Raw genomic sequence first — 25516 nt, 5'->3', positions numbered from 1 at the left:
CGCCTCTCTCCTCTTATCTCCCATGCTGTGGGTTTGCTGTTCTGCCACTCCCCTAATCATCTGTCGAAGGCACATGCCCCCTCTTACACCCCACTCAATTTGAGCCTGAGAGTGAGAACACACCGTTTTAGGCAAGAGTTGTGTCTTATAATATGTGTAATATGTGAAGATTTCTCTATGCACCTTGGGTTCTTCAACCCTGGGTTCTCAACTATTAATAATTCTCTAAAACCTGTGATCAGGGTTACCTTAATTTCTTGTGGAAGGCACAACCACCGCACTCCTGGAAAGTTGTACAAAAGCAATGCACTGCAGTTATCATAGTGTTGAGAACTAGGACTGGTACATGAGCTGAGTCTGGCAGGGTGAAGGGCTTGCTGGAAGAACAGGTTGAAAAAGTGATCCAACCGAGAAACATTTCCTACGTGACAAAAAGCACTGAACAAACATAAAGCAAAATTTAGAACAAGAAATGTCCTTCCATAACCTGTGTGCACAGCAGAAATTGTTTTATGGCAGGATACCACAATTTGACTTAACTTTCTGGAAGGCAGAAGGAAGCACAAGACAGCAAACCATAATTTCCCCTTTCATGATATTTGAACTTCAATAGCGTTGTTTGCATTTCATGATAATTCACAGTTAAAACTCTAACTTAGATATATAATATACAGCAAGGAGAAAAGTGGATGGGATTGGGGCATTAATGGCAAACCATTAACTATGCTGTTTAGAGCATGAGATTTAAATGGTATAAAAAGGAAAGGAACTGGAGGAAATTTCAGTTCTGCACATTTCAGCATTTCACACACATTATTTTAGCCTTCATGTAAAACACTTAAATTACAACTAAAATTAAATCTTTGAAGACAATGACACATAATGTTTAATAGGAAAAAATACCACTTAAGGAAGTTTGACAATTAAGAGGTATATTAATAGTTCAAATATAAGAAATGAATAAAATGTTTTCTAAAATTTTACTGGGGAACATACTTTACAATGTTTTAGACATTGACTGTGATCCAAAGAACCATACAAGTTTTGTGCAACTATGATACCTGCCTAGGGTAGGAGGGAGTTAGGCTTGGAAGAGCTCCTGGTTGAAAATATAATCCTCAAGCCCAGAAGCAGGTGATTTTTACTAGCCAAAATATGAAAAATGTACATCCCTTTGGCCTCACCCCCTGCAGCACCTTTTCTATGGTTACAGTATCCAAACAACTTTGGGGCTTGTGTTTCTCTAAGAGGATCTCCCTAGGCCACATAGTGAAACATTCAAATGAAGTTTGAGCTATGGAATGGGGACATACTGTTCAAAGAAAGTACAATGTCACAGGGCATATGCAAGAATTTAAACAAGCATGGAATGTCTTTCATTCCAGTTTATGATTATGATTATGATTATTAAGTGGCATCTGGAAAGTAATGTGAAATATGAGTAAGTTATGATGCTCAGAACACAAAATTCATTCTGTCACTGAGAAATGAAGTAGGATAACCTTTAGCAAATTATGTCAAAGAAAGACATAAATTACACTGCCCAGCTAGTTCTGTACACAATAAAGCTTTGGAATTGAGTTTCTCAGTATGCTGCTTCAAGGCAAATCAATTTGGAACTGCAAGTTTGCAAATAAAGGGACAAGGATTTGTGATCCAAATGAAAATTCTCCTGAAATCAAGTTTCAAGCAACACAACATCATATCCAAATCCCAAATTTGCAAAAGGATTAGTAATTACAAAACAGAGTATACTTAGGAGTATTTTACCTGTCCAGAGAGCCATACATAAATTTCAAAGTCCGGACAACATCTGCAATCATGTTCCTTAGCTGAGAGAGAGGGACACTGTAAAACCAAAACAACTCCTCTAAGAATTGTGCTAACATAATACAATGAATACAGATACAGCTGAATGACAAAATGAGCACAATCCAGGAAAAGTTAATCAGTTGAAACTAAGTGTCACTGAAAGTAACTGAATGCTAGTTCTGAATTTAGGATTACCAGCTGTTACATAATGTCAGAAACGATCTACATTATCCAGCAACAATATAAGAGGAGCTAGTGGCTTATTTTAGACATTACCACCACCACCACCGTTTAAAAATGTCACTTAGAAAAAATATCTCACAAATTTACCTTTCAGCTGGAAGGCCAATTACAAGGAGATTATCCGATTCCTTCCAGTAAGCGACATGGATCAGTTTTCCACATAAAAACATTGATGAACTACAAAACATCAGCACACAAGGGAACAATTTATCATAAAAGCAGCTTATACAGAAATATATAGGCTAGAATACCTTGCCCCATAACTCTGATTAGCTGACCATAGTGGCTACATAGTAAAATGGTTAATTCTGTGATTTTGAGCTTATAATTAGGGGGAAGGTTGAATAGAGGGGGGTGAACTCTATCATCACCAATAACAATTCAAATTTCTTTTTCCTGATTGGTAATGTGGATGTTTTTGGCTACAAAGTTATATGATTTATTTTTTCAGTCAATGTTTTATTATTTCTTTATTTGCAAATTCCACAAGCAGCATAATTTATATGAGACAGTTAAACATTACTGATGTAAAACTAGTATATCTATAAAATTTGTGCCCACAAGGCAAAGGAGAGAAAAAGGAAGGAAATAAAGGACTCTGACCTGATTATATGTGTTCCTGTCATGTTTTCCAGTATGTCACACAGCGTAAGAAATATTCCTCTTACACTTTTCATTTTTTGGGAAGCTTCTGATATGGGATATTGGTAAAGAATTTCTTGCTGCCAAAAAATGTCAGTTTGTGTATCAGTTAAGAAAGGATTATTGATTAATTATATTTTAGCAGGTTTTAGCAGTCTCTCTCCCCCCCCCCATCTCCTACATGAAAAGCTGCAGGTAATGTTGCTTTTAAAATATATTTGTGGAAAGCATATACTATCAATAGATAGTTCTATTTTGTTACAATTTCTGTATCTATGAGTTGTAATGCTTAATTTTGTGGGTGATATTCAACGCTAGTCTGAAATAAACTGAAATATGATGTCACCTGTTTCAGGATACCATTGCATAATTATCAAAACCTTTTAAAACAAGACTCAAGATTCAGATTTCAGATTTAAAAGTCAATCTTAGGCATATTTCCTTGGAAGTTAGTCCCACTGTGTCCCAGTAAGCTCATTTAGAATCGCAACCTTAATTATAATTCTTAACTAATTTAACTGTGTCCTGGAGGCTCTTTCCCTTTTTCTTTCTAGGCAGTACCAAAACCCCTGTTGGGAAATTTTTCTTTTCAAACTATTAAAAAGGACCTTCAATCTAACAACTGAGAGAACTGGCAAGTCTGTGCCACTTTCATTGAGTTTAATTATCTGTCTTTAAAATGCCCAACTAACAAGGATATTATTATGCATCAATCTGTCTCAACAAGGGGGGGGGGGGATGGGCTTGTTTTTTTTATCGCAATGCACAAAACGGAGGGAAAAACCTTATTCCCTTTTAATGAACAAAAATACTTTTACAAGGTTCATCTATGAAATATCTATACTCTTTCCGAGGGAAAGAAAAGAAAATGCAAAACAAAGAACTTAGCAGCAGCTTCGCTTCTAAGTATTAAGTGTTGGTAAGGTCTATCACGTATTGCTGCACCAGATTAGGCATCTTCAAAACAAACTGAAAGGAGTCTTGGGGGTTTAATGGGTACAAAAGCCAGGGATAATGGACTTAATAAAAGAAAAGAAATTGTAGTTGTAAACGCAGTGTTTTTTTTCTAAACAGAGCAGCATTCTATTAACTAGTTTGACAGTAAATAAATTACATTTTAATTTTGGTTGTTTCTAATGTAATGTACTTTTCCTCCAATCAAGAGAGCTTGGGCATTATGAGAGCACTGAATGGAATTCTTGACACAGAACTGTGCAGCTGAAAGAGCCTCCAAGAACTGGACTCTAAAAAAGCACCCTTTGTTGAAGAGTGTCTTTTCTCAGGGAAAGGAGATAATAGTCTGCCGCTCTGTGGTAAACAAAAAACCGTAGCCTCTATGGAACTCATTCAAATTCATGGTATTAAATCGGGAGCTATCTTATGAAAACTTCAGAATTTGCATACCAGAAAGAGCTTATGAAGCCCGAGTCCTTGGTTTAGATGAGCACTAAAATTCTAGTGGTGTGGGCAGCACTTGCTCTGTTAAGGCACACACATCATATAAAGATGAAGCAAGCTCAGGTAAACCAAGCTGAAACAATGGCCTGTAAGATTCATATTAATAGTGCAAGACAAGATTAAAACTAGCTGCAACAGTGATTTCCTTGCAGATTAATTTCCTTCAGCAGTTTTTCTGGGTACAAGGAATCAGTTGCCCCTGCTAAAACATTTTAAAACATTTTTTCACAGCACTAAAGACTAGAAAGTTGCTATTTTAAAAAAAACCGCAGCAGAAATTCACACACGGTTCTGAGTATTATATTTCTTTATTGCTACTACTGTAGTTCAGAATTAGTAATGGGTTTCAAAATTCTTTATGTTAAGAATACATACCTCATCCTTAGATGTATCAGAATCCAGTTTGAGTGAGAGGTACATAATAATATGTGGTATACTTTGGATAGAAAACTGTGGGTCATTGTAATGGTCTCTCCACAACACTTTGAGCAGGTTATTCATGGAGGATTGCGTCTGCTTACATCTTTGTTGGGATGCATCTTTTGACTCAAAGAATGTTGTTTCAAATGTAAGCTTCACCTATTGTAAGAGTTAAAATATTTTAACAGCTTGTACCTGCTAGGTGAAGACTCGTTCTTTAAACTGCTTTTGAACTTAATCCCAAAGTGTGACAGTGAGCAGGTTTCACAATACAGTACAAGTGTTTGGCTTATTCAGAAGTTTTTAGCATTAGCCTGAAAAATAGTCAATTTCTGCTACAGTATAAGAATTAATTTCAATTGCAAAGCATCCAAGTTAAAGTTCTCCAGAGGTTTGCTTTCAGTGATCCTGCTTCTCTTTTGGCTCAGCTTGTTCAATACATGAGGAACAAGTGAAATATAATACAGCATTTTGGGAAACTTATGTGAGAAGCAATAAAATCTTTCTATTGAATACTATCCAATAGCTTTAGAAATGCAGGAAGCATTTAATTCATTGCAGCCATCTGCTATGAAAGGTTTTATCTGGAATGTTTGAGTAACATGCAAATCAATGCTCTACTAATAAATGGACAGGGAATTCACTAAACAAAATTGCCTATTCCTGTTCAAATGCCAGCATACTGCAGTAACTACAGCAACTCTGAGTCTAGCTAAAAGCAGCCAGTGAACTAGATTCTCATTGGATACCACCCAATGTTTAACATTAGTTTTAACTAACAAGTTCAGGCACAATACCATCTCTTATTCAAGGTCAAAAGACAAGGGGTGATATTCAATGTTAGTTAGACAGATTGAAATCAATGGATTTATGTCTATTGATTTCAATGGTCTATTCCAAGTATGACTTTGCCCTTGGGGTGGAATTACATGCTTCTCCCTCCCCCACACTCCGAAACAAAGGGATATATTTTGAGGGGAGGCTGCATTTTATAGAGAAATGTACTTGTATAAATTACATGTAAAAACGCAGACTTCAAGTTTGTATGTTTTTCTTAAAACATTAATTTTTTTAAATTAAAAAACTGAGAATAGTATACCTGCATAGGACCAGGAATGCAAGACAAAACCCTTTCTATATTTTCAGAGTTTACATCAACATCATTTACTGCGACAAGAACATCTCCTGAAAGTTGAAACAAAAAAAAAATAAGATTAAAATAGCAGCAGGCAAGCAGAACAAGAAAAGAACATATTTTTTGATAAGAAAGTGTGGCACAGAAGTTTTTCTGTTAAGAATTGGTTAAGCTACTACTGAACACTGAGGGTTAATTTGGTCCACAGGCCGAAGGTTTCCCACCCCAATGTAAAGTAATTCTTGGAAGGCCCAGTGTAAAAAACAACAACTTCCGGTTCCCCTCAAATAACATTTTCTTATTCTGCCTGCTTAGCAGAAGTTTATATAGAAGTCTGACTGACTCTTGAATTCATCTGTCAATCACATTCCTAATCTAATTACACAGTCATCACTGGAAGCAACAGAGGAATTCTTCAGAATAGTATGTGTGCTAACACAACTGAGAAGGAAGAGCACTGCCATGTTTGAACGTACCAATTCTAGGTTTCTCAGAATCAAGCAAGTTTTGCATTTCTCTATTTGCCCAGCTGGCACACATCTATTTCTACTAAATTCAAATCAGACAGCCTGGCCCTCCCAAAAAAACACGCTGGAAGGGAGAGAGATGGGATTGTAGAGTGTCTCCCTGGGTTTGCTGGAAGATTAGCTCTGTCAGGCATCTCCCTCATCAGCAGCCATTCCATTAGACGATGATGATGATAAAATTTCTACACCACCATAAACAGAACACCACCCCACAGTTTAAAAGGCAATAGATTATTTCATTAGCCAAAGGCTAATATAGGAGGGAAAGAGGGTTGGGACTGCAGAATCTCTTCACCTGATCTGTAGAAAGACCAGCAACTTCTTGAGCCTTTCCTTGAAAATTTTCCATTTTAGTCAGCCATTACAACTGAAAAAAACTTTTAAGTTTGAGTTTGTTTTCCCCACTCATCTCCTCCAAACCGTTTCCCTTTACTGCCATGTCTTTTTAGACTATAAATCTGAGTCTAATCAGCCCTGTTTAGGGAAGTTTTTAAATGTCTGATGTTTTATCATTTTTTAAATTATTATTATCGTTAATTCTGTTGGGAGCTGCCCAGAGTGGCTGGGGAAATCCAGCCAGAATGGTGGGGTATAAATAATAAATTATTATTATTAATGAAATTTGTAACCCGCTCTAGGAATAATTTTTGGCTGATGAGCAGGATAAAAATGCTTTATATAGTGAGTTCAATAGTGAGTATCAGTGCCAAGTGGCCAATATGACATCATCTTGCTTTTCTAAACTTTCTTTTGGAAAAAGCCTTCTGACTGTGTGGGATCTCCTCTCTTACATCTCTGGTTGGCTTCTATGCCAGACAAACCATGGTTCATCAGCGTGAACCATGTCAATTTTGTTACCACTAACCTAAATTGTTATCCCTGCCCACAGCACCTCCCCACCCAAAAAAGATTCCCTGAAGAGAAATTACCACTAATCAATCAAACTAATATCTCAAAAACTAGAGAGGAAAAAATACGGAAATAAAGTTTCCTGTACTCAGCTGTGGGATTCCATTTTTATTTATTTTGTTCCTGCAGCTGTAACATTAAAATTTTCCATTGTGGCTGGATAGAAACTGAATACCTAAAATCTAGCCACCAGAGTATCACCGTTATTACCTTTTCTTTAGGCAATTCCTTCATAATAATGCATTGCAGGAGTAAGCTGCTCAAAAATGTCATGATGACAGAAGTTGTAAGGGATGCCAATTTTCACTGAAAACTCACAATCTCGCCTCTTGTTAAGGCTCTTGTAGCTCCAAGCCTCTTTACCCACCTGGTTAATATGCCAGGTGTCTTACTTGGAATACAGAAAAATTAATGGGGGGGAAAAGGTTGGATGGCAGGCAATAAACAAAAAGTGAAAAAATGAGTTTAGAATTCCTTGGTATGCTTTAGAAGTTAGCCAAAGTATATGCCTGTACTAGCATAAGCTCATTTAAAGGAAGATGGGCAAGCAAGAATATTTATCCACTTCACACTGTATCGGCAATGATTTAAAACTGCTGTTTTTAGATCACAAATAAAGCCTGAATAAAGAACCTCAATAGTTTTCTTAAAAACAGGGGGGGGGGTGACACACATATTCAAAAATCAGAGAAAGGGAGAACAAAATATCAATTTTCAGTACTTTAAAATCAGCTGCACCTGTGGCATTTTTAAAAAATCAGATCAGTTTGAAAATTGGCACTTTCATGGACCTCATCAGGTAGCCCATATATGCCAAGCTCAAGAATTTTAAGGCTTATAATTGCAGGCCATTGTTTTTCTTACTTAAGTAAAAGGGCACCTTAATAAGGTACAGAAATAGATTCATATATAAGGTGCACAACAGAAATATGCCATGCAAATTTCAGACAGCTGTCTTAAATAGCGGTCTTCTCAAAATTTATTTATTTGTATTTATTTAACAAAACGAATACACTGCTTGATAGTATCAAAAACTCTAAGTGCTTAATGATAAATATTAAAATTATAAATAAAAACAAGTAATTGGAAACATTCAAAAACAATTAAAATCAACAGCAAAGAAACTGAAAACATTTCAACATCAATATGTTTGGATATGCTGGCCTAAACAAAAATGTTTTAAGCCAGCACCAAAAAGAATACACTGTAGGTGCTGCTACACTAAAAGAATGATTTCTTGTAAGTGTGGAACTACTGTGTGGCAACCCACAGACTGAAGCAGCCAAGTGGGCACATTTGAGGTAAAGCAATTCTATAATAAAAAACCGTTTAGATGTTGGTTGACATGAATTCTACAGTGCTACTTTATATGCTAACAAATCTTACCAGTTATGATGATAGCTACCAAATATTCTTACTAAAGATGGCTAAACAAATACAAGGATTTCCATGTATCAATGTTGTAATTAGTCAATGTCACATTGTGGTTAGGGAATGACTTCCACGAGGTTCACTGGATAGTCTTGAGAAAGCCTTGCCTAGCCCATCTTAGAAAGCTGTACGGAGGCAATAAATGAGGATGATGTAGGCCCTGACCCAGCTAAGGTTAGTTCTGAGTAAGTCCCGTTGCTTTCAGCAGAACACAACCACAACTAATGTTAGCTGCATTAAGGCCAGGAAATATAGTTTAACCTACCGTTCAGATAAGGGAGGAAAGAAACAAGAATAAAGAAAATGAATAATTCAGGTTACAAATAAAACGAAAGGATTTATTGGCAGAACCCCAGCTAGCGAGATGGCAAATGTAATGAAGTGTTGCCATTTCCCAACAAACACTATGCTAGATTACTGCTCCAGGCTAACTCTTTACCCATAGCAGACCAAGTTTCATTATGTTCATAACTATTTTATTATGGACCCTGTATCATTACAAGGGTATCTGTCCTGCTGCTGGCCAGGCAGGATTGGTGTTCTTTTAAGAGTTTTAGCACAGAGGCATACAGCAGGCTTCCTCAACCTCAGCCTCCAGATGTTTTTGGCCTACAACTCCCATGATCCCTAGCTAGCAGTACCAGTGGTTAGGGATGATGGGAACTGTAGTCTCAAAACACCTGGAGGACCAAAGTTGAGGAAGCCTGGGCATACAGCATCATATCACCTTAATTTTAAGATGTACATATATTTCCGCTATAGCCTCTGCTGTCCAGTTTAACAAACAGCTTGTTTCTTTGGCAGTTAAAACTGCTGTGGAAACACACAAAACAAAACACCATCTGGTTGCATGATTTTCTCCTACGTATCCATGCCTACTTCCGTTTTTGGATTCCACTCAGGTCCTATCCTGACTTACTCCTGGAACAACATGGTAGAGAATTTAAAGTTTCAAAGTAAGTGGGGGTTTTGTATGTTTGCTTGTTTTTATAAAACTTTGTGATCACATCAGTGTCTTAAAATTAAAGCTAAGTGTTCATTTTAAAAGCAAGATGTACTGTTCGTTAAAAACTTTTCTAGTTCTAAATCCACTACACTAACATATTTCTTTTGCCAAAAAAGCAAAATTTGATCAAGATATTTGACTAAAAAGCAATGTATTTGTGCTTAATTACAAGTTATTTCAGCCAACTATAACAAAATTTGTAACATACACATTTTGCTGTATGCCACATTTAGATCTAAAAGTACCCAGTGTTCACTGCACATCTATAATTTTAAAGTACTTTATAAGGAAATTATATATCTGGATATGAGTTGGCAGAAGATGCAGCTCACTTACCACTTCAAAGCCAAAGGACTGAAGTATGATAGAAAGAAAAACAGATCATAATATAAAATAGCAGTTGATAGCTTGGGATACTGCAAATATGCTTTTGTTCAATACTAATATGCTTTTGGGGGGAAAAAAGTTTTAATTCTTCATTGCCATTTTCCCAAGTTGTCATATGCCTAAATGAACCTTCCATAAATGTAAAGTTCATAATCACTCAGTAGCATTCATAATGGATTTAATTTCTGCTAACATTAATGAGATTAGGTATTACATAATACCAGTATAACCAAAAGCAGAAGTGCCATTCAAGGAATTAAAAGGATACGTACACAAAAGGAAATCTTAACATTGTGCGTGTTTGCATGTAATTCTTTTTAAAGGAACAGTGTTTACTGGATGAGTATGTGTGCTTTAAAGCTACCACAACATGCTTGCTCAGGGAAGAAAAATAATATTGGAACCCAGAGAGGTATTCTATTGGAGATGTTTTACATTGAAATTAGGAAAAATATTCAAACTGTGACCGCCCCCGCCCCCCATACTTACTGTATTACTATACAGGCAACAACCATTTTAGGTGTGCCCAGTTGACACGTGATTGCCGACACGCAGGTCCTTTTAGACCTGGAAGAGGGCAGTTCAGAGTGCGCTTATGCCTGCTCTGCCGATGCACATGGGGGCCAGTAACGGAACTCTTGCACAACATGGTTGCTGCCTGCACATGCTGCAGGGACAAGTCTATTGTCAAAAGAGAGCAGAGATTCCTCGATCCATGGCAAGACTACGACCATGCCAACCAATTAAAAAGTTGTCACTTGGACTGAAATAAGTAACCCTTTCACCTCCCACAATACTGGGTTGCATGGCCAGAAATGCATAAATTGTGACACTTACCAATCAAGATGTGACCAGACTTTATTGCTGAGCTTCCTGGTATCAAACCGTGTACTACAAGTTTCTCTTCATTGGCACTTCTAGATTCAATACTGTGATTATGTTTTTCAGTTTTTCTCCATGGAGATTGATGGATAATCCCTATTAATGATTCCAGAAGCTTGAACTGCTCTCCTCTCTCAGCATTTGATAGCCTCTTCGGATTTACATAAAGGCAGACATCTTTGTACCATTGCTGGGCGACATCCTCCACCCTCTGACCAGAAGGGTGTTTCAGTATGGATGCTGGGCCAGAGGCACGAACATCGCACTTGTCACTTGACATCTTCTTACTAGAATGTTTTGATAAAAACCTTTTATATTTCAATATTTTAGTGAACTTTTCCAGTCTGCGTTCACTCTTTCTATCTTTTTGAGATCGCTCACGAATAACCTCAGCTTCATTTTCACAAAACCTGACACGGTTCACCACAGGCATATCCAGAGAGGTGTCCGGAAGGAGAGTTTCTTCCTCATCTTCACTCAGCTCTAGATAGAATAATTCTCCATTTTTCTGTACGCTATCTAACCATTCAGGTTCAAGGTCACTGTGAAAGACAAGGGCAGTATTAGAATGACAGTGAAGACAGAATGACTTACAATGTGCTTAATTTTGCAGCCCTCTGGAGCTAGTAACATAAAAGTACTTACAAGGAGGGGGATGGGATGAACCACAGACCTCAGTCTAAAGCAGCTGCATTCAACAGAGACCTACTATTCAGATGCGGTGAAAGCATCTATCATAGAAACCAACATTATTGAAGCATTCTTTTCACACCCATGCCTCAATAAGCAACCATACATTTACAAGTGAGAGGTCTCATTTTGATTAAAAGGACAAGGCAACCTGCCCCATCTCCAGTTCAGTCTAAGCACATAGAAAGAAAAGTATTTGCTGGGCATTATGAGCAGCATGCAAATTAAAACTATATTGCTGGCCTACATTAGAGAAATTTTTTGTTGTTACATCTAAAAATGTTCCTCATTTGACACTTCAGACTGATAAAAGCAAACCAAGAAAGCTACTTTTGCGTTTTTAAACATGTTTTTTATTAGTTAAGCAATTTAGAAATACTAATGCAGATTCCCTGCAATTGAATTACAGTGGCACAGTTTGCATGTAATGCTAAATAATGGTTTAGTACAGTATTTATGAACTGCAGGAAGCCTTGGGCTTGTTCATTGCCCCCTCTTATATCCTGTGTGGCTAGAACAAAGACTTGGAAATTTTTACTTTTGACTTCCTTTAAATACATACAACTGGTGATCGTGGTTTATCCAATGCTTATTTTCAACAAGCCAGCTTCAGAAACGATGGTTTGACATTGGCTTGTTTTAAAACTGACTATGTTAGTGTTAAAATTATCACCCTCATTTCAGACTCAACAAGCAGCCATGTTTAAAGGAAACCAAAAGTCATTTCCCCAGCAAATAGAGAAGGGAGTGGACGAGCCCATGGTTTAGCAGGATGTGGCCAGATATGTGGGTGTGAGATGGAGTATACAACTCCATCACTCTTAACCCCATTATTTCAGAAAGAATGTTACTGACACTCTGACCTTCAGTTGTCTCCCTATGTCTACAGTCCACTATAAAATAGCTATGAAGCAAAACACTAACCTGCCCAGCTATTTGCTAACACTGCATCACACCAACACAGGATCTTTCTGCTTGTGCTCCTTCATGGACTGATCTTTTTCTCCCTAATGATTGGACACCATTCCCACTTTCTTCAATCAGTACTACAGAACTGTCTCTCTTACTATGTGCTTGCTTCATGGGACACAGCAGGGTTACCATACCGTTCTTAAAATGTTGCTACTCATGGCTTACCCAATTAAGTTGAATGGGTGCCTATCTAAAGTACCGAAACTGATCACTTGTCAACATGGAAAGTGATCAAGATGGAGCAGGGGTAGGTTGGTGGGTACAATATAGCCATCTGGCAAGAACATTTTGTTGTCAGACAGACACTACTCAGACAGGTCTAACAATAGCATACTATGACCAGGGGGTCTGTTTGATCCCAACAGATTTATACTATGATTTCAAGAAAATGGTGGAGGCAGCCTTTATGGTCAAATTTGAATAAACTTCTCAAAAGAGCTTCTAGTTCATATTAGGTCCTGCATTTTTTTTGTGTGTGTGCAGACTTGCAAATTAAGGGTTATATCCAAATAACTCATACGCAGCACAGATCCATTGAAATCATGACTGAGTATGGGTTAGTTGAATACAACTCTATGATTTGTACATAATTAGGAAATTAAGGCTGCAATCCCAACCCCATTTAACTGGGAGTAAATCCCAGGAAATTCAATAAGCCAATTTTCAGCAGACATGGTTAGAACCGTACTGTAAACCAAGGCCTATTCTACCAGCTCCCTTCCAAGTCTTACATTTCTGATTTTGACATAGTTAGTGGTATATGGTACTGATCTGAGCACAAAATCAAGTTTCATATTTCCTTGCAACCTACAACTTATTGCATTATCCTACGACTCGTTTGATTTTATTAAGAGTCAGCAAATAAAACATCTGTACAAATTATGTGGTTTAAAATGTTACCAATAAAGAGGTACTGGAATTTAAGAGCTTATAATCTGTGTTCTGTCACTAAAACCAGATAGAAAACTTCAGATGCATTAGGATGCTTTTCTATTTTTAAGAGCAAGAGCATGTCAGATTACCAGGAAAGGATGAGAGGGACCTGACAGCAATTAAAATCCTACTCTGAATGGAAAAAATCACAAGACAAAGAAAGGGTTTTTCTACGTGATTGAGAGAAGGAACAGGTTGGAAGGTAATAGCACTATTTAAATGTGCACATTGCTTCTGAGAAAGCCAGACTTCTGTTATACACTCTACATGCTAAAAACCCTGGGGTCTAGCACTGCTGCTGGAAGAGCTGTATGCATTAAGACTTGACATGGGAAGGCAAATAAAGGGAGATTGAATTTATATGAATTGTGATGGGGAAAATGGTTTGTGGGCCAAAGGTGCAGAAAGAAAGAAGAGCACAATGGCTAAAAAAGTTTCCTGTTGCACTTTCCTACTCTTCCTGTCTCAGACACTTTACAGGTTGAATACAAATAAATCACCATGCTTTAACCCAGGAGAGGCTGCTAACATTGCAAGCATTACTAGTACTTGTCTGGATGAGGTGCAAAAACTGCTTTGCAGCATAAGGATAGCTGTGTGTATAGAAATACTGTGTGTATGTCTGGTAGTCTGTGTTTTGTGCTTTAATATTTCTTTGACCTCTGTTGATGCCAGAGTTCAAGGCCTTGTGCTGCTATGTTGGCAAACCTGTTCAGTGGTAGCTGCTTAGTAACAGGTTCTGAAAGTGGAGAGAAGGTATCTATAGACAGGGTCTGGATCAGGTAAATTCATTGTGATTGGTCTTGGAAAAATAGACTCCAGTAGGCTAGAGGTTCTTGACAGTGAAACGGTCTGTGATGGGAGTCAGATGAGGAGGGAGGTTTAGGTAAAAAACAGAGAATGTTAAAGGGGACAGCAGAGAGCTGTATTCATCTCTGGTTTCGATCAGAAGTTCTATCCAAATATTTTTACCAAAATAAGGTTGCACAAGTGGGTTTTTAAAACCAGCTAAACGGTCCAAGCAATTAGAAGTACAACTGGAGAAGCTTTGGAGTAAGAAGCAGATTGTACCTAGTATCGAGACCCAACTGAGTAAATTTGGCTGAGGTGAAGGTTGAGGGAATTTAGCTTGTGGTAAAACCACTTAGAAGCTGGTGTCAGCAATAGTGGCTCTTGAGTCCTTAGAAATTGTCCAATACAAGAATGACCCCAATGTAAATATCAGTATTCCCTTACATACAAAATATTCATTTGATAAATTATCTTAGTTAATAGTTCATCCTATTTCCAGTGTCAGTATCAATCTCACGCTTAAGCCTATGATACCAAGCTATTAGATGGATTTAAAAGCAATCTGAAGTAATTGGTGGCAGCAAAAAAGGGATATACTGAAGAATTCTAAAGTAGCAAGGAGTTCCGTAGATTCTGAAATATAAAATTTAAAGAGTCACAAATATCTATACTTCTATGAAATAACAGCACCCCGATTACCTAGCTGCTGAAGGGCTTGAGGCTGAAGATGAACAGAGAGAGGGCATGTAAACCACAGATGCTACAACTGGGTAGAACAAAAGCAAAAACAGGGCTAGTGAGTGAAGACTTACATTTTATTCTTACACCCCAAAGGGAGGAATATCTGAATTTCTTGCCCAGGGCAACTGAACAATCAGCAGCCCTCTTTTCAGTAAGCCTAGCCAAGAATAAACAAAGGTGAGGAATTCCCATCTTTCCCATTCCAATATAGTTCATATTACACCATATTTTTATTTTTTCCAAAAATCAATTTGTGGGAACTGCAGTTTGTTAAGGGTGCTGGGAATTGTGGCTTTGTGGTGGGTAAACTACAGTTCCCAGTTGCTCCTTTACATTCCTTCCCTTATGGTCGCTTTTAACCGTTTGTCCTTGTTTTTATCTTTTTAAGTTATGTATGGTATAATTACATTTTAATTATTCGTTTTTCGTTTTTATCCCTTATCTGTTTTAAGTCTTATGTGTTCAGTTTATCTGTATGTTTTATCTTACGCTGGCCAAAATAAAGTTTGATATAGAGACTGAAATAGAGACAGTTCCCAGGATTCTCTGGGGGAAGTAAAATGCTTTAAATGTACAGTGTGTACATAGCACTAGGAGGCATGAAGAGTGTCCAAATGGTATATCCATCCATCATCAAAGATCCTAGTTCTACAGTTTGGAAAAGCTCAGTCAGCAGAGCATGAGGATCTTAATCTTAGGGTTGTGGGTTCAAGTCCCAAGCTGGGCCAAAGATTCCTGCCTTGCATGGGGTTGGACTAGAAGACCATGGTGAGTCCTTCCAACTCCACAATTCTATTATCTGATGCGATGATTGAGGTTGGGGTGGAAGAAATCTCGATATTTTCGGAGTGGAAAAGAATAACATATGGACAGATTTTTTAAAATAAAAAAACCGCCTAAATCCCAACATTTGGAAGTAAGAAACAGAAAACGCTGGAATAGCAGCAGCAGGAGGCCCCAGTTGCACAGCGCCCCCTCCAGCGGTTCTCAACTTGTGGGCCCCCAGATGTTGTTGGACTACAACTCCCATCATCCCTGAGCTCTGGCCTTGCTAGCTAGGGGTGATGGGAGTTGTAGTTCAACATCTGGGGACCCACAGGTTGAGAAAGGCTGCGTCCACCCCCTTCTCTTCCTTACTCGGAGCCGCTGGACAGAGACGCAGAGCAGAAGCTTCCGCTGCCAGGCGAGAGTCGGCCTTCGCATTCCTCAGGCTGCTGCGGTTCTCGAGGAACCTCAAAGGGCAACGGCGACGCTTTGTCCATGGAGTCCGGAGGAAGCTTCCCCTCAGGAAGATCTGCAGCAGCCCGCCGCCATGACACCGAACTCCGGAAGCCCGTGGCACAGCACGTGACCCACAAGCGGCTCGCCGATTGGCGCAGGCTGCGGAAACCATGGCAACCTAGGAAGCTCCCTGAGCTCAAACTCTCCTCGTTGCAAAGAGCTGCTCCGCTCTGGATGTTAACAGGAAACGTTCTCTTTTATATACCCTTTTCATTCGTCGCCCTGCCTAATGATCTAAGGCCCACTCGGTTCAGTGGGCCAGGTACAGCCCACTGTACCTGCTCCCAGGTCATTTGTCAGTAGATTGCGTCGCAAGGCTACAGCCCTCGCACTTTACCTGCTCCCAGGTAAGGTGCGAGGACTGTAGCCTTGCGACGCAATGTACTGACAAATTAATTCAACTGGGTTCAACCCTAAGAGGGTTTCCCCCCTCTTAGATAAATTGGGTTTGGGAGCCTTGCAGCGCAATCCTGCGCACGTGCAAATCCTTGCTCACGTGTAAATTCAGTGGGACTTATTCCTAGGTAGAAGGTGCTATGTATCATTGCCTTACAGCTCAATCCTACGCACGTTTATTCAAGTGCCAATTCCAATGCGTTCAGTGGGCTTACTCCCTAGTAAGTGAGTTCACGGTTGTGTTCACTAGAACGTAAGTGCCATTTAACTCTCTGGTCAAACATGCCTAGTACTGAACTCTTAAGGCTGCAAGTCTTGGAAACCTTTCAGTTGCATTCTTATCTGAGGCACTTCATAGGTCTGGATGAGGAGTAGGAAATGTTTCTTCTCCAGCTTGAAAGCAGAGGAAGAGCCAAGCATAACTTCAATGAGGAGAGATGTATATGATATGCAGTCAGATGATATTTGTCAGCAATTTATAGAGGAATTGCCTGTCATGCAGGTAGTTCTTCCAAAAACTGCTAGCACGTAGCAGTCACTGAGTGCCATTTCAGTTTTTCATTTTAGGTGCCATTCTCATTTTTTTTGTACTAGAGATGCACAGCCAATGTTTTGACTAGTAAATATTTATCACGTTCCTCTCCTGTGTGCTATAGTTGGGGCTTACAGCCTACACCTATACTTACTTAGAAATAAGTCCCTCTTTTGAACTAAGCACATTTCTAAGAAGAAAGCACACTTTATTTTCTAAACATTAAAAAGAGTGTTCCAATCGTCAGTTTCTTGGAGAAATCTCAAAAGGAGTAAATGTAGATTGTGACTCATCAGTGAAGAAATGGAGAAACAACGTGTAATTTTAACAACTGCCATTCTTGGCTTTAATTTCTTGTGGTTATGTTAAGCAATAGCAGTAGCCATGCTGAACTGCTACTTGTATAAGCAACATTAAGTCTCCTGTTACACAGAGGCTACCGTCTGCTCCTCAGCAGTATGTCCAGCACCAGGGTCTATAAATTAAGTTATATGAAAACAGCAAGGGATGATTTCTTTATTGCACAGTCTGTAAGTAAAGCTCACTGGAGATGTCCTGCAGTATTTTAAAGTCTTTTTTGTTGTTATTTTCTGTTCCGTCTAGACTAGGAATTAAAGGCAGGTTATTACAACACTACCATTTGCCATCTCAGTCAGGGAGACAAAGTGATGTGCATACCTTAATCAACAGAGTGAATACTACTCCCACTTATCTTTTGTTTCTGCATTTGATATAGTGTACTATACTTCAGAAAAACTAAACTGTGGGAAAGAAGCAATTATCCTTGTCACAGAAATTTTATTTACTGAGGCTACAGAAGAGGTAGACAACGTGGTGCCCTCCAGATGTTACAATCACTCTTGACCATTGAACAGACTGGCCAAAGATTCTGGGAGATGCAGTCTAGTAACATGGGACCATGTTGACTACCTATGACCTACAGCAACATTACACCAATAAAGTGTGAAGGATGGATAACTATTTTTACAATGTTTAATTTTGTGTATGAAGTAGATGGAGGAAAAGAAAACAGTTCCTCTCTCTCCAAAAAGAGTCAACTATGTTTACCTTCAGAAGAATTAATAGTCTGTTAAATGATGCTTTCTCAGTAAGTAAAATAAAGATATATATGACCATTCAGTCTTACAGATGTCTAGCTGCTGAAAAATAGGTTGATATAGACACAAAACATTTAAACTCAAAGGATATAAAAACTAAATCCATGCATTAAAATAGTTACATCATTCACTTGCAATTAAGCACCCCATAATGTTGATTTAGAGTAATCATCACACTTTCTCCAACTTTCTCAGAAAGGGTGTGTATGGGGGGGGGGACTTCATCTAAGGCAACAATTTTAAGTACTATATGTATCTTAATAAAGATCACTACCATAGTCACAAGTATTTGTGTGTCTCACATTATAATATGCAATGTGTTGACAGGCATAAGGGCAATGTTAAGGCCTATCAGACCTGGCCAGTGCCCTATGAGAACTGAGGATGCACCTTATAATATATCACAGACTCCTCTGCTATATGCAGAATTATGACACTGAGCATTTTCCACATGGAAACGATGGGAGAAAATAAAATAATTAGAAAGGGGGGTATGAGGGTGTGTGTGATGCATGTAACAACAGCTGTGTGTAGGAAAGAAAGTGAAGGCAACCCTATTTAGGGAAGTTTGTAATGTTTGATCATGTTTTTAATGTTTTGTTGGAAGCCACTCAGAGTGGCTAGGGAAACCCAGCCAGATGGGCAGGGTATAAATTATTATTATCATCATCAGAGGGGAGAGAAAAGATTGTAACACATATCACATTCCAAAGGGAAGCATTAACTAAGGATGGGGAATCAGTGTGCACTCCAGATGTTGTTGAACTCCAAGCTCTCCTCACCCTTGAGGCAGGCATGGCCAAACTTGGCCCTCCAGCTGTTTTGGGACTACTGTACAACCCCCATCATCCCTAGCTAACAGGACCGGTGGTCAGGGATATAGGGATGGTAGTCCCAAAACATCTGGAGGGCCAAGTTTGGCCATGCCTGCGACCATTGGCCATGCTGGCTTGGGCAGATGGGAGCTTGAGTTCAGCAACATCTGGAGGGCTCCTGGCTCCCCATACCGGCACTTTCCCTTAGTCCACAATGGTTCGCACTCACCTGTGCAGCAGGATGCTCTGAACGGAATCCAGATCCTCCAGGTTCCTGGTGACAGGTCTGGGGATTCTGCGCTTGCTAACGCGGAACATGCTGCGGAAAGAGACGGCGCCTTTTCCTCCTCATTGCCGGGGTGCAAAGCCTCGTTTGCAGAGTCCATCGGGATTCATGCACAATCTTGCAAAACCGCTCCTCGACTCCAGACAAGGTAAACAGCGCAGAGAAGGAGAGATGGGTCGTCGAAACCTACCAAGCTGCTAGCAGCCCTTTGCGTCCGGGAGTTGGAAGCAACTTACTTCCCAATCTCTGGCGTCTGTAGCACCCGGCGATCTCCACCTCCTTCGAAGATCTCACTTCCCCACCTTCTTCCCATGGCCAGCTGCAAGCGGGAGAGAGCCCTAACCTCCGTTGCAACAGCAAACTACTTCTGCAGATGAAACTTCGCGGTTTGCTGCTCTACTTTAGCAGAGCAGGTGGGACGCCTGTCCGCCCTCCCTCCTCCTCCTCTCTTATTCTCCTGGGTCTTAGAGTCCCCTCAAACTCTGAAAATTAGGCAGGGCTCGTGCCATTTTAAAATCGAGACACGAAAAAGCTTCAATTTTATGTGAACTTAGCCGGGCGTCAGTCCCATAGAGCTCAGTGACACACACTTGGTTCTGAATAAACGTGCTTAATCTCAGGATGACAAAAATATGAGCTCTCTTGTGATATTTGTGTGCTTTGTTTCTGAAGGGTGTTCATGCAACACAGAAAACAGCATTACAAGTGGTTTAAGCGAAATTGATTTACTCCATAGTGAAAATATAGCTGCCATCTGTGCTATACACTTGAAGCAGCATCGTACTACTTTAAACAGACATTACTTCCTCCAAAGAATCCTGGAAACTGTAGTTTGTTAAAGGTGCTCAGAGTTGTTAGGAAGAGAATCCCTATTCCTCTTCCGGAGCTAAAATTCCCAGTTTCCTGGGAAGAGGGAATGATTAACCACCCTGGGAAATGATACAAACAATAGCTTAGCAAACTATATTTCCCAGGATATTTATTATTATTTTTTTTTTGGGGGGGGAGCCTTCACTCTTTACTGTATTTTTATTCAGTACCAAATGTACATTTGTTGAGATGGGTATCTGATTTCTGAGAGGAAAAGGGTAAGAAATATCATATAAAATTAACATTACCCCGTCCTTTGTGCCTGATTGTGAAACAGCTGACAACTGGACTTCTCTTGATACACACAGGGTTGGGGGAATACGACTGTTGAGAATTTGTTCACATTAAAACCCCCGGCACACAGCCTTAGGTGTCTTTGTAGGCACCAAAATAAAATAATAATAATAAATCAACAATTATTAAACACACTCCAGTTAACCTCAGATTCAGGAAACAGCTGCAAATGCCACTGGAGAAAAATGACTGCAGGTCATTTCAGGAAGCAACATGGAAATACACCATAAAATTTTGTACAGTTAGTAAAAAGGTAAAGGTAAAGGACCCCTGGCAGTTAAGTCCAGTCATGAACGACACTGGGGTTGTGGTGCTCATCTTGCTTTACTGGCCAAGGGAGCTGATGTTTGTCTGCAGACAGTTTTTCCGGGTCATGTGGCCAGCATGACTAAGCCACTTTTGGCGAAAGCAGAGCAGCGCACGGAAACGCTGTTTACCTTCCCGCTGGAGTGGTACCTATTTATATACTTGCACTTTGACATGCTTTCGAACTGCTAGGTTGGCAGGAGCTGGGACCGAGCAACGGGAGCTCACCCCGCTGTGGGGATTCAAACCGCCAACCTTCCGATCGGCAAGCCCTAGGCTCTGTAGTTTAGACCACAGCGCCACCCGCGTCCAGTACTTCACCTCATATAGGTGAAATAAGAGGAGTTTGCTTAAGTGTAAGAGGGTGTGTTTTTACATACCAGAGATAATGAGATTAGTAGAAAGTTTCCACAAGCTAGGGTATTTCTTTTTGAGGGTATGGTGCCGTATGAATTAACTCAAGGGGTAAAGTACTTGCATACAATGGCAGTGTATTCTAGGTTGACCTTATCTAATTCCCTTTTTCTCCATGCTGTGGATCTGCCCCTTACCCTGTCCCCATCCGTTCACTTTGACCAACTGAGGTAATTAATAATAATAATAATAATAATAATAATAATAATAATAATTTATTTCTACCCTGCCCATCTGGTAGGCATTCCTTCTGCAAATATTTCATCATTGCATACTTTTACAACAGAAAGAGTGGAGCATATTTGTGATCAGATCAGTAAAGGACAGACAGGTGATAGTGCAGCCAAGCAGAGCCCATGAACCAAGCATATCAGCTGGCTGGCACTCATGTTAATGATACCAGGCAGGACTTGCGCACCATGTGGACCTAGAGCTCCCATCAGCACCAGCACTACCCAAGAAAGCCTCATCAGCTGTAGTAATGCCACTGACAGCCTAATGGCAACAGCAGGGGGTGCTGAAATTTGTCCCACCATTTGCATGTGTGTGTGATTCAATCTTCCCTGAGCAGTGGACTATCTCTTGTTCTGATGCTCACTTTTAAAGTCTTGAATGGGTTGGAATAAACTCACTAGATAATGTCTTGCCTCCACATCAACATACCTGTATATTCAGTCTGTCTCCTCTAGGTGACCCCACCATTTGAGGAGAGGCAGGTAGGAAGGGAGAACAGCCAGGGCCTTCTTAGCAGTAGACTACTCTTTCCAGAAAATAGCACCTAGTACCTACTTAGTTTTCAGTGTCATAATAAACCTTTTTAATGTCCCAGGCCTTTTAATAACTTCTTAATTTGGATGGAATTAGATTTATGCAGCTTTATCTGCTGTTTTTAATATGGGACGACAGAGGACGAGATGGTTGGATAGTGTTCTCGAGGCTACCGGCATGGGTTTGACTAGGCTGCGGGAGGCGGTGGAGGACAGAAGTGTTCTCTGGTCCATGGGGTCACGAAGTGTCGGACACGACTGAACGACTAAACAATAACAACATCTGCTGTTTTGACTGTTGCTGTTCTTTTGTAAAATTACAACCCATCCTTTCTATTGAATGTAATTTGCTTGTGTGCGTGCGTGTGTGTGTGTGTAAAGTTGCTCTGTTAACCTTAATAAATTCCTTAATTAATGTATTAGACAAACCCCACAAAGATATGTTCTATGTTTGAACGTATAGCTTACAATCATCAATCTAGTTTGAATACTGATTATTACATATGGATTTCCTATATTAATTTACATGCTTAAATCAAGATCATATGAGTGTTTTTATTGTTAATGTTAACTGACAATGTTTCTTTTTATGTTTTAGTTACAGAAATAAAATTAATTTAACCCATCAACACATATTTCTTAGAAAAGAGTATTGACTTTGCAATGCTTGCAACTGCAATACTCAAACATGTGAAATTGGCTCAAGTTGCAATTAGAGCACTCAGCCGGTAAGAAACAGCAGGACCTCTGCTTAATTTCTCCCAGAGAGTCTACAACCTGAAACATTTTTATTTAGAGAATCACTCATAAAACAGTCACACAATATTGGCTGTTTAAGCAGGTGAAATACTTTTAACTCAGTAAGACTTACTTTGGAATAGACGTGGCTAGAATTCAGCCAACACATCTGATCATGCTAACTTTGTATCTCTATTATTATTGGTTAAAAAGCAAGCCATAAATATATTCCATTTACAAATGCTTTAAAACCCCAATCAACCACTTGAAAATGGAATAATTTTGTAGATTCTTGCTTTGTAGATTTACCTTGCAGCAGGCCACCATTTTGCTATCAAAACACCAATGCATATTTGAGAAGAAATGACTCATAACATTTTCTTTGCCATGGCCTCATCATCTTCTCCAGAACGTCTATAATGATATAAGGTCTAAGACAGGAATAGTCAGTGTGCTGTCCTCCAGATGTTGTGGGACAACATTTCCCACCAGCCACCACCAGAATGGCTGATGGTCATCACATTTGCTGCTAAGAGGTTTTCACACATGACATTTAAAACCTTTGTTGTCTCTGTAGTGTGAATGTGAATTCTGTTCTGGTAAATTTGACTGCAAAAGGGTCATGTCTGTTTTCTATCCGAAGAAAAAATAAAAAAATTCCTTCCAGTAGCACCTTAAAGACCAACTAAGTTAGTTCTTGGTATGAGCTTTCGTGTGCATGCACACTTCTTCAGATACACTGAAACAGAAGTTGCCAGATCCTTCTATATAGTGAGAAGGTGGGGAGGGGTATTACTCAGAAGGGTGGTGGGAATGGGTGTTTGGCAGATAGCTGAGATGAGCCTGTTGACGACTCTTAACGACTGCAATAGGTCTTACAGGAAAAGGCAAGGGGTGAGAAGGTGAAAAATGGCTAGTCATGTATAATGAGATAAGAATCCAATGTCTCTGTTGAGACCAGGTAAAAAGCAAGCTTATCCGAAGCTGACTTTTATTTGCAGATGCAGATGTGTGATATGAGAAAGGTTTGAAGATACTTTCAGGGTCAGGTGGAGGTACCCAAATATATTCAAGGCTGGCTCAAGATAGTTTACTACCTGAGTTGGAATAGCAAATGGTACTTCCCCTCCAAAACAAAACAACAAAACAAAATAAAACATGGCAAAACAAAACAAATTTGGGTGCATAGGACCCAACATTGATCAAATTATTTTGCCACCTAAGGCAGAAAATCCCACAAGCACCTCTTGCCCTCCCTGACAGTAAAAATACAACATAATTAAATATCTAACAATTTGCTGCCCTTCCATGAAACCCAAAACCAGCTGTTTGGGGCAGCGACCTCCCTGTGCCTAATGGCAGAGCCACATATACCAACTCTCAACTGCTAAAACCCATCTGACTCCAGTCATTACCAAATAGGCTCTTAATTGAGAGCAACATGAGATTTTTACTAAGGCAATGTAGCTCAGCAACAGGTAGTGGGTCACAGCAGCCTTTAGGCTCAGGCTAGATGACAGGAAAGTCAAGACTATCTGGGCTAGAACAAGCAGTTCAAGTTTATGGAGACTTGGGGAAGGAGTTCAGAACTGTGCTGAAGCAACAGAGTTGTCCTAACGGGTTTGCCCACCTGTCCACCAAGCTTTTAAAGAAAGGCAAGGCAAGCTTACTTGCAAGACAATTGTGCCTTGCAAGATTGTTGAGCATGTAGATGCTCACTACATCAGGGAGGATGAATCTGTCCCCAGCAATGGGAGTGTTGCTGGGTCCTGGGTGACCAGGCTGTGTCTCCTGTCCTGATTCTGCTTCCTCCACCCCTAGCGGTTGAATGATCCCCTATCCTGGATTCTATTGCTTCCCTCTCTGGGATGGAAGAGGGGAAATGGGAGACCTGCTTTCCCATCCAGAGCAGCCGTATCCTGGGAGAAGGGAGTACCTGCCTCCTCCAGCCTTTATTTCCCTGTCTCTGATCACCACCATGTCATCCCCTTGTTCCCCCACCTCATGTGTCTCAGCCTGCCACTCCACTTGGCAACGTCTCAGGGCTCACAATAAAAAACAAACTTAAGGGATTTGCTATGGTTGAGAAGGATTAGAAGAAGTTTGCCAGTACCTTTTCCCACAGATCTGTATCACAGATGTTTCCTGTAGACACCAAAATTGAGTACTCTCTTACAAAAGACCAAACTTAAATATTGCTCAAGAGCAGTTTCATTAAAAACCAGAAATAGCTTCACCAAAAGCTGTTTATGTTAAAATAATGGAGACAGCATAAAAGAAAGGAGGAAATTGACTGCTCGGGGTCCTAGCACAATTACTGAATGCTGCTGATTTCATAGTATGCAATAATGTTTACCTCAAATTTTGATGGAGGTTTTATTTAAATCATGTTTTATTGGTGGCATCTTGCAATTGTCATGTTTTAAACAGCATTTTGTTAACTAGCCTGGGATCCAGCTTGGAGAAATGGTGGTTTAAAAAGTGAAATAAATAAATAAATAAATAAATAAATAAATAAATAAATAAATAAATAAATAAATGGGTCTGTGCCTGTACAATTTCCCCAGAGTTATATGAGTCCAATCTCTTTTGTTGCCCAGTGGGCCTGGGACACTGTCCAAGAGCAAATATGATGGTATGTATCTGTCTTCCTTTAAATCCCTCCTCACACTGTATCTTTTCAGCGAAACCCTATTTTTACAGTGGCCAAGGCATGTAA

At 39.6% G+C, this 25516-nt stretch overlaps 1 protein-coding gene and 1 long non-coding RNA gene across 4 annotated transcripts in view; one reads left to right on the top strand and one right to left on the bottom strand.

The window, feature by feature from the left end:
* Positions 1-19783, bottom strand: part of INTU (inturned planar cell polarity protein) — a 30501-nt gene extending 10718 nt beyond the window's left edge. Inside the window, exons 1-8 of one of the 3 annotated variants that reach the window (XR_014515779.1) lie at positions 16118-16324; positions 10808-11394; positions 5675-5760; positions 4531-4734; positions 2659-2777; positions 2143-2232; positions 1771-1848; positions 249-438 (exon numbers count right to left, since the gene is read on the bottom strand). Coding sequence is in view for 2 of the 3 variants with exons in the window: in XM_083459416.1 (XP_083315542.1) it covers positions 249-438; positions 1771-1848; positions 2143-2232; positions 2659-2777; positions 4531-4734; positions 5675-5760; positions 10808-11394; positions 16118-16242 (1479 nt within the window). In the remaining variant the exon portion in view is untranslated. Of the gene's footprint in view, positions 1-248; positions 439-1770; positions 1849-2142; positions 2233-2658; positions 2778-4530; positions 4735-5674; positions 5761-10807; positions 11395-16117; positions 16325-19351 lie in introns of those variants that run through there. The other 2 variants (XM_083459417.1, XM_083459416.1) reach the window with 2 other exon arrangements.
* Positions 2785-11032, top strand: LOC310686230. The gene is made up of 3 exons (XR_014515780.1): positions 2785-4010; positions 9382-9533; positions 10919-11032. It is a non-coding gene; the product is annotated as an uncharacterized lncRNA (long non-coding RNA).
* Positions 19784-25516: the final 5733 nt, after the last annotated feature.

The sequence above is a fragment of the Podarcis liolepis genome (assembly GCF_965112155.1).
Source record: "Podarcis liolepis genome assembly, chromosome: 9".
NCBI lineage: Eukaryota > Metazoa > Chordata > Lepidosauria > Squamata > Lacertidae > Podarcis > Podarcis liolepis.
This window is presented reverse-complemented; position numbering and strand designations above follow the sequence as displayed.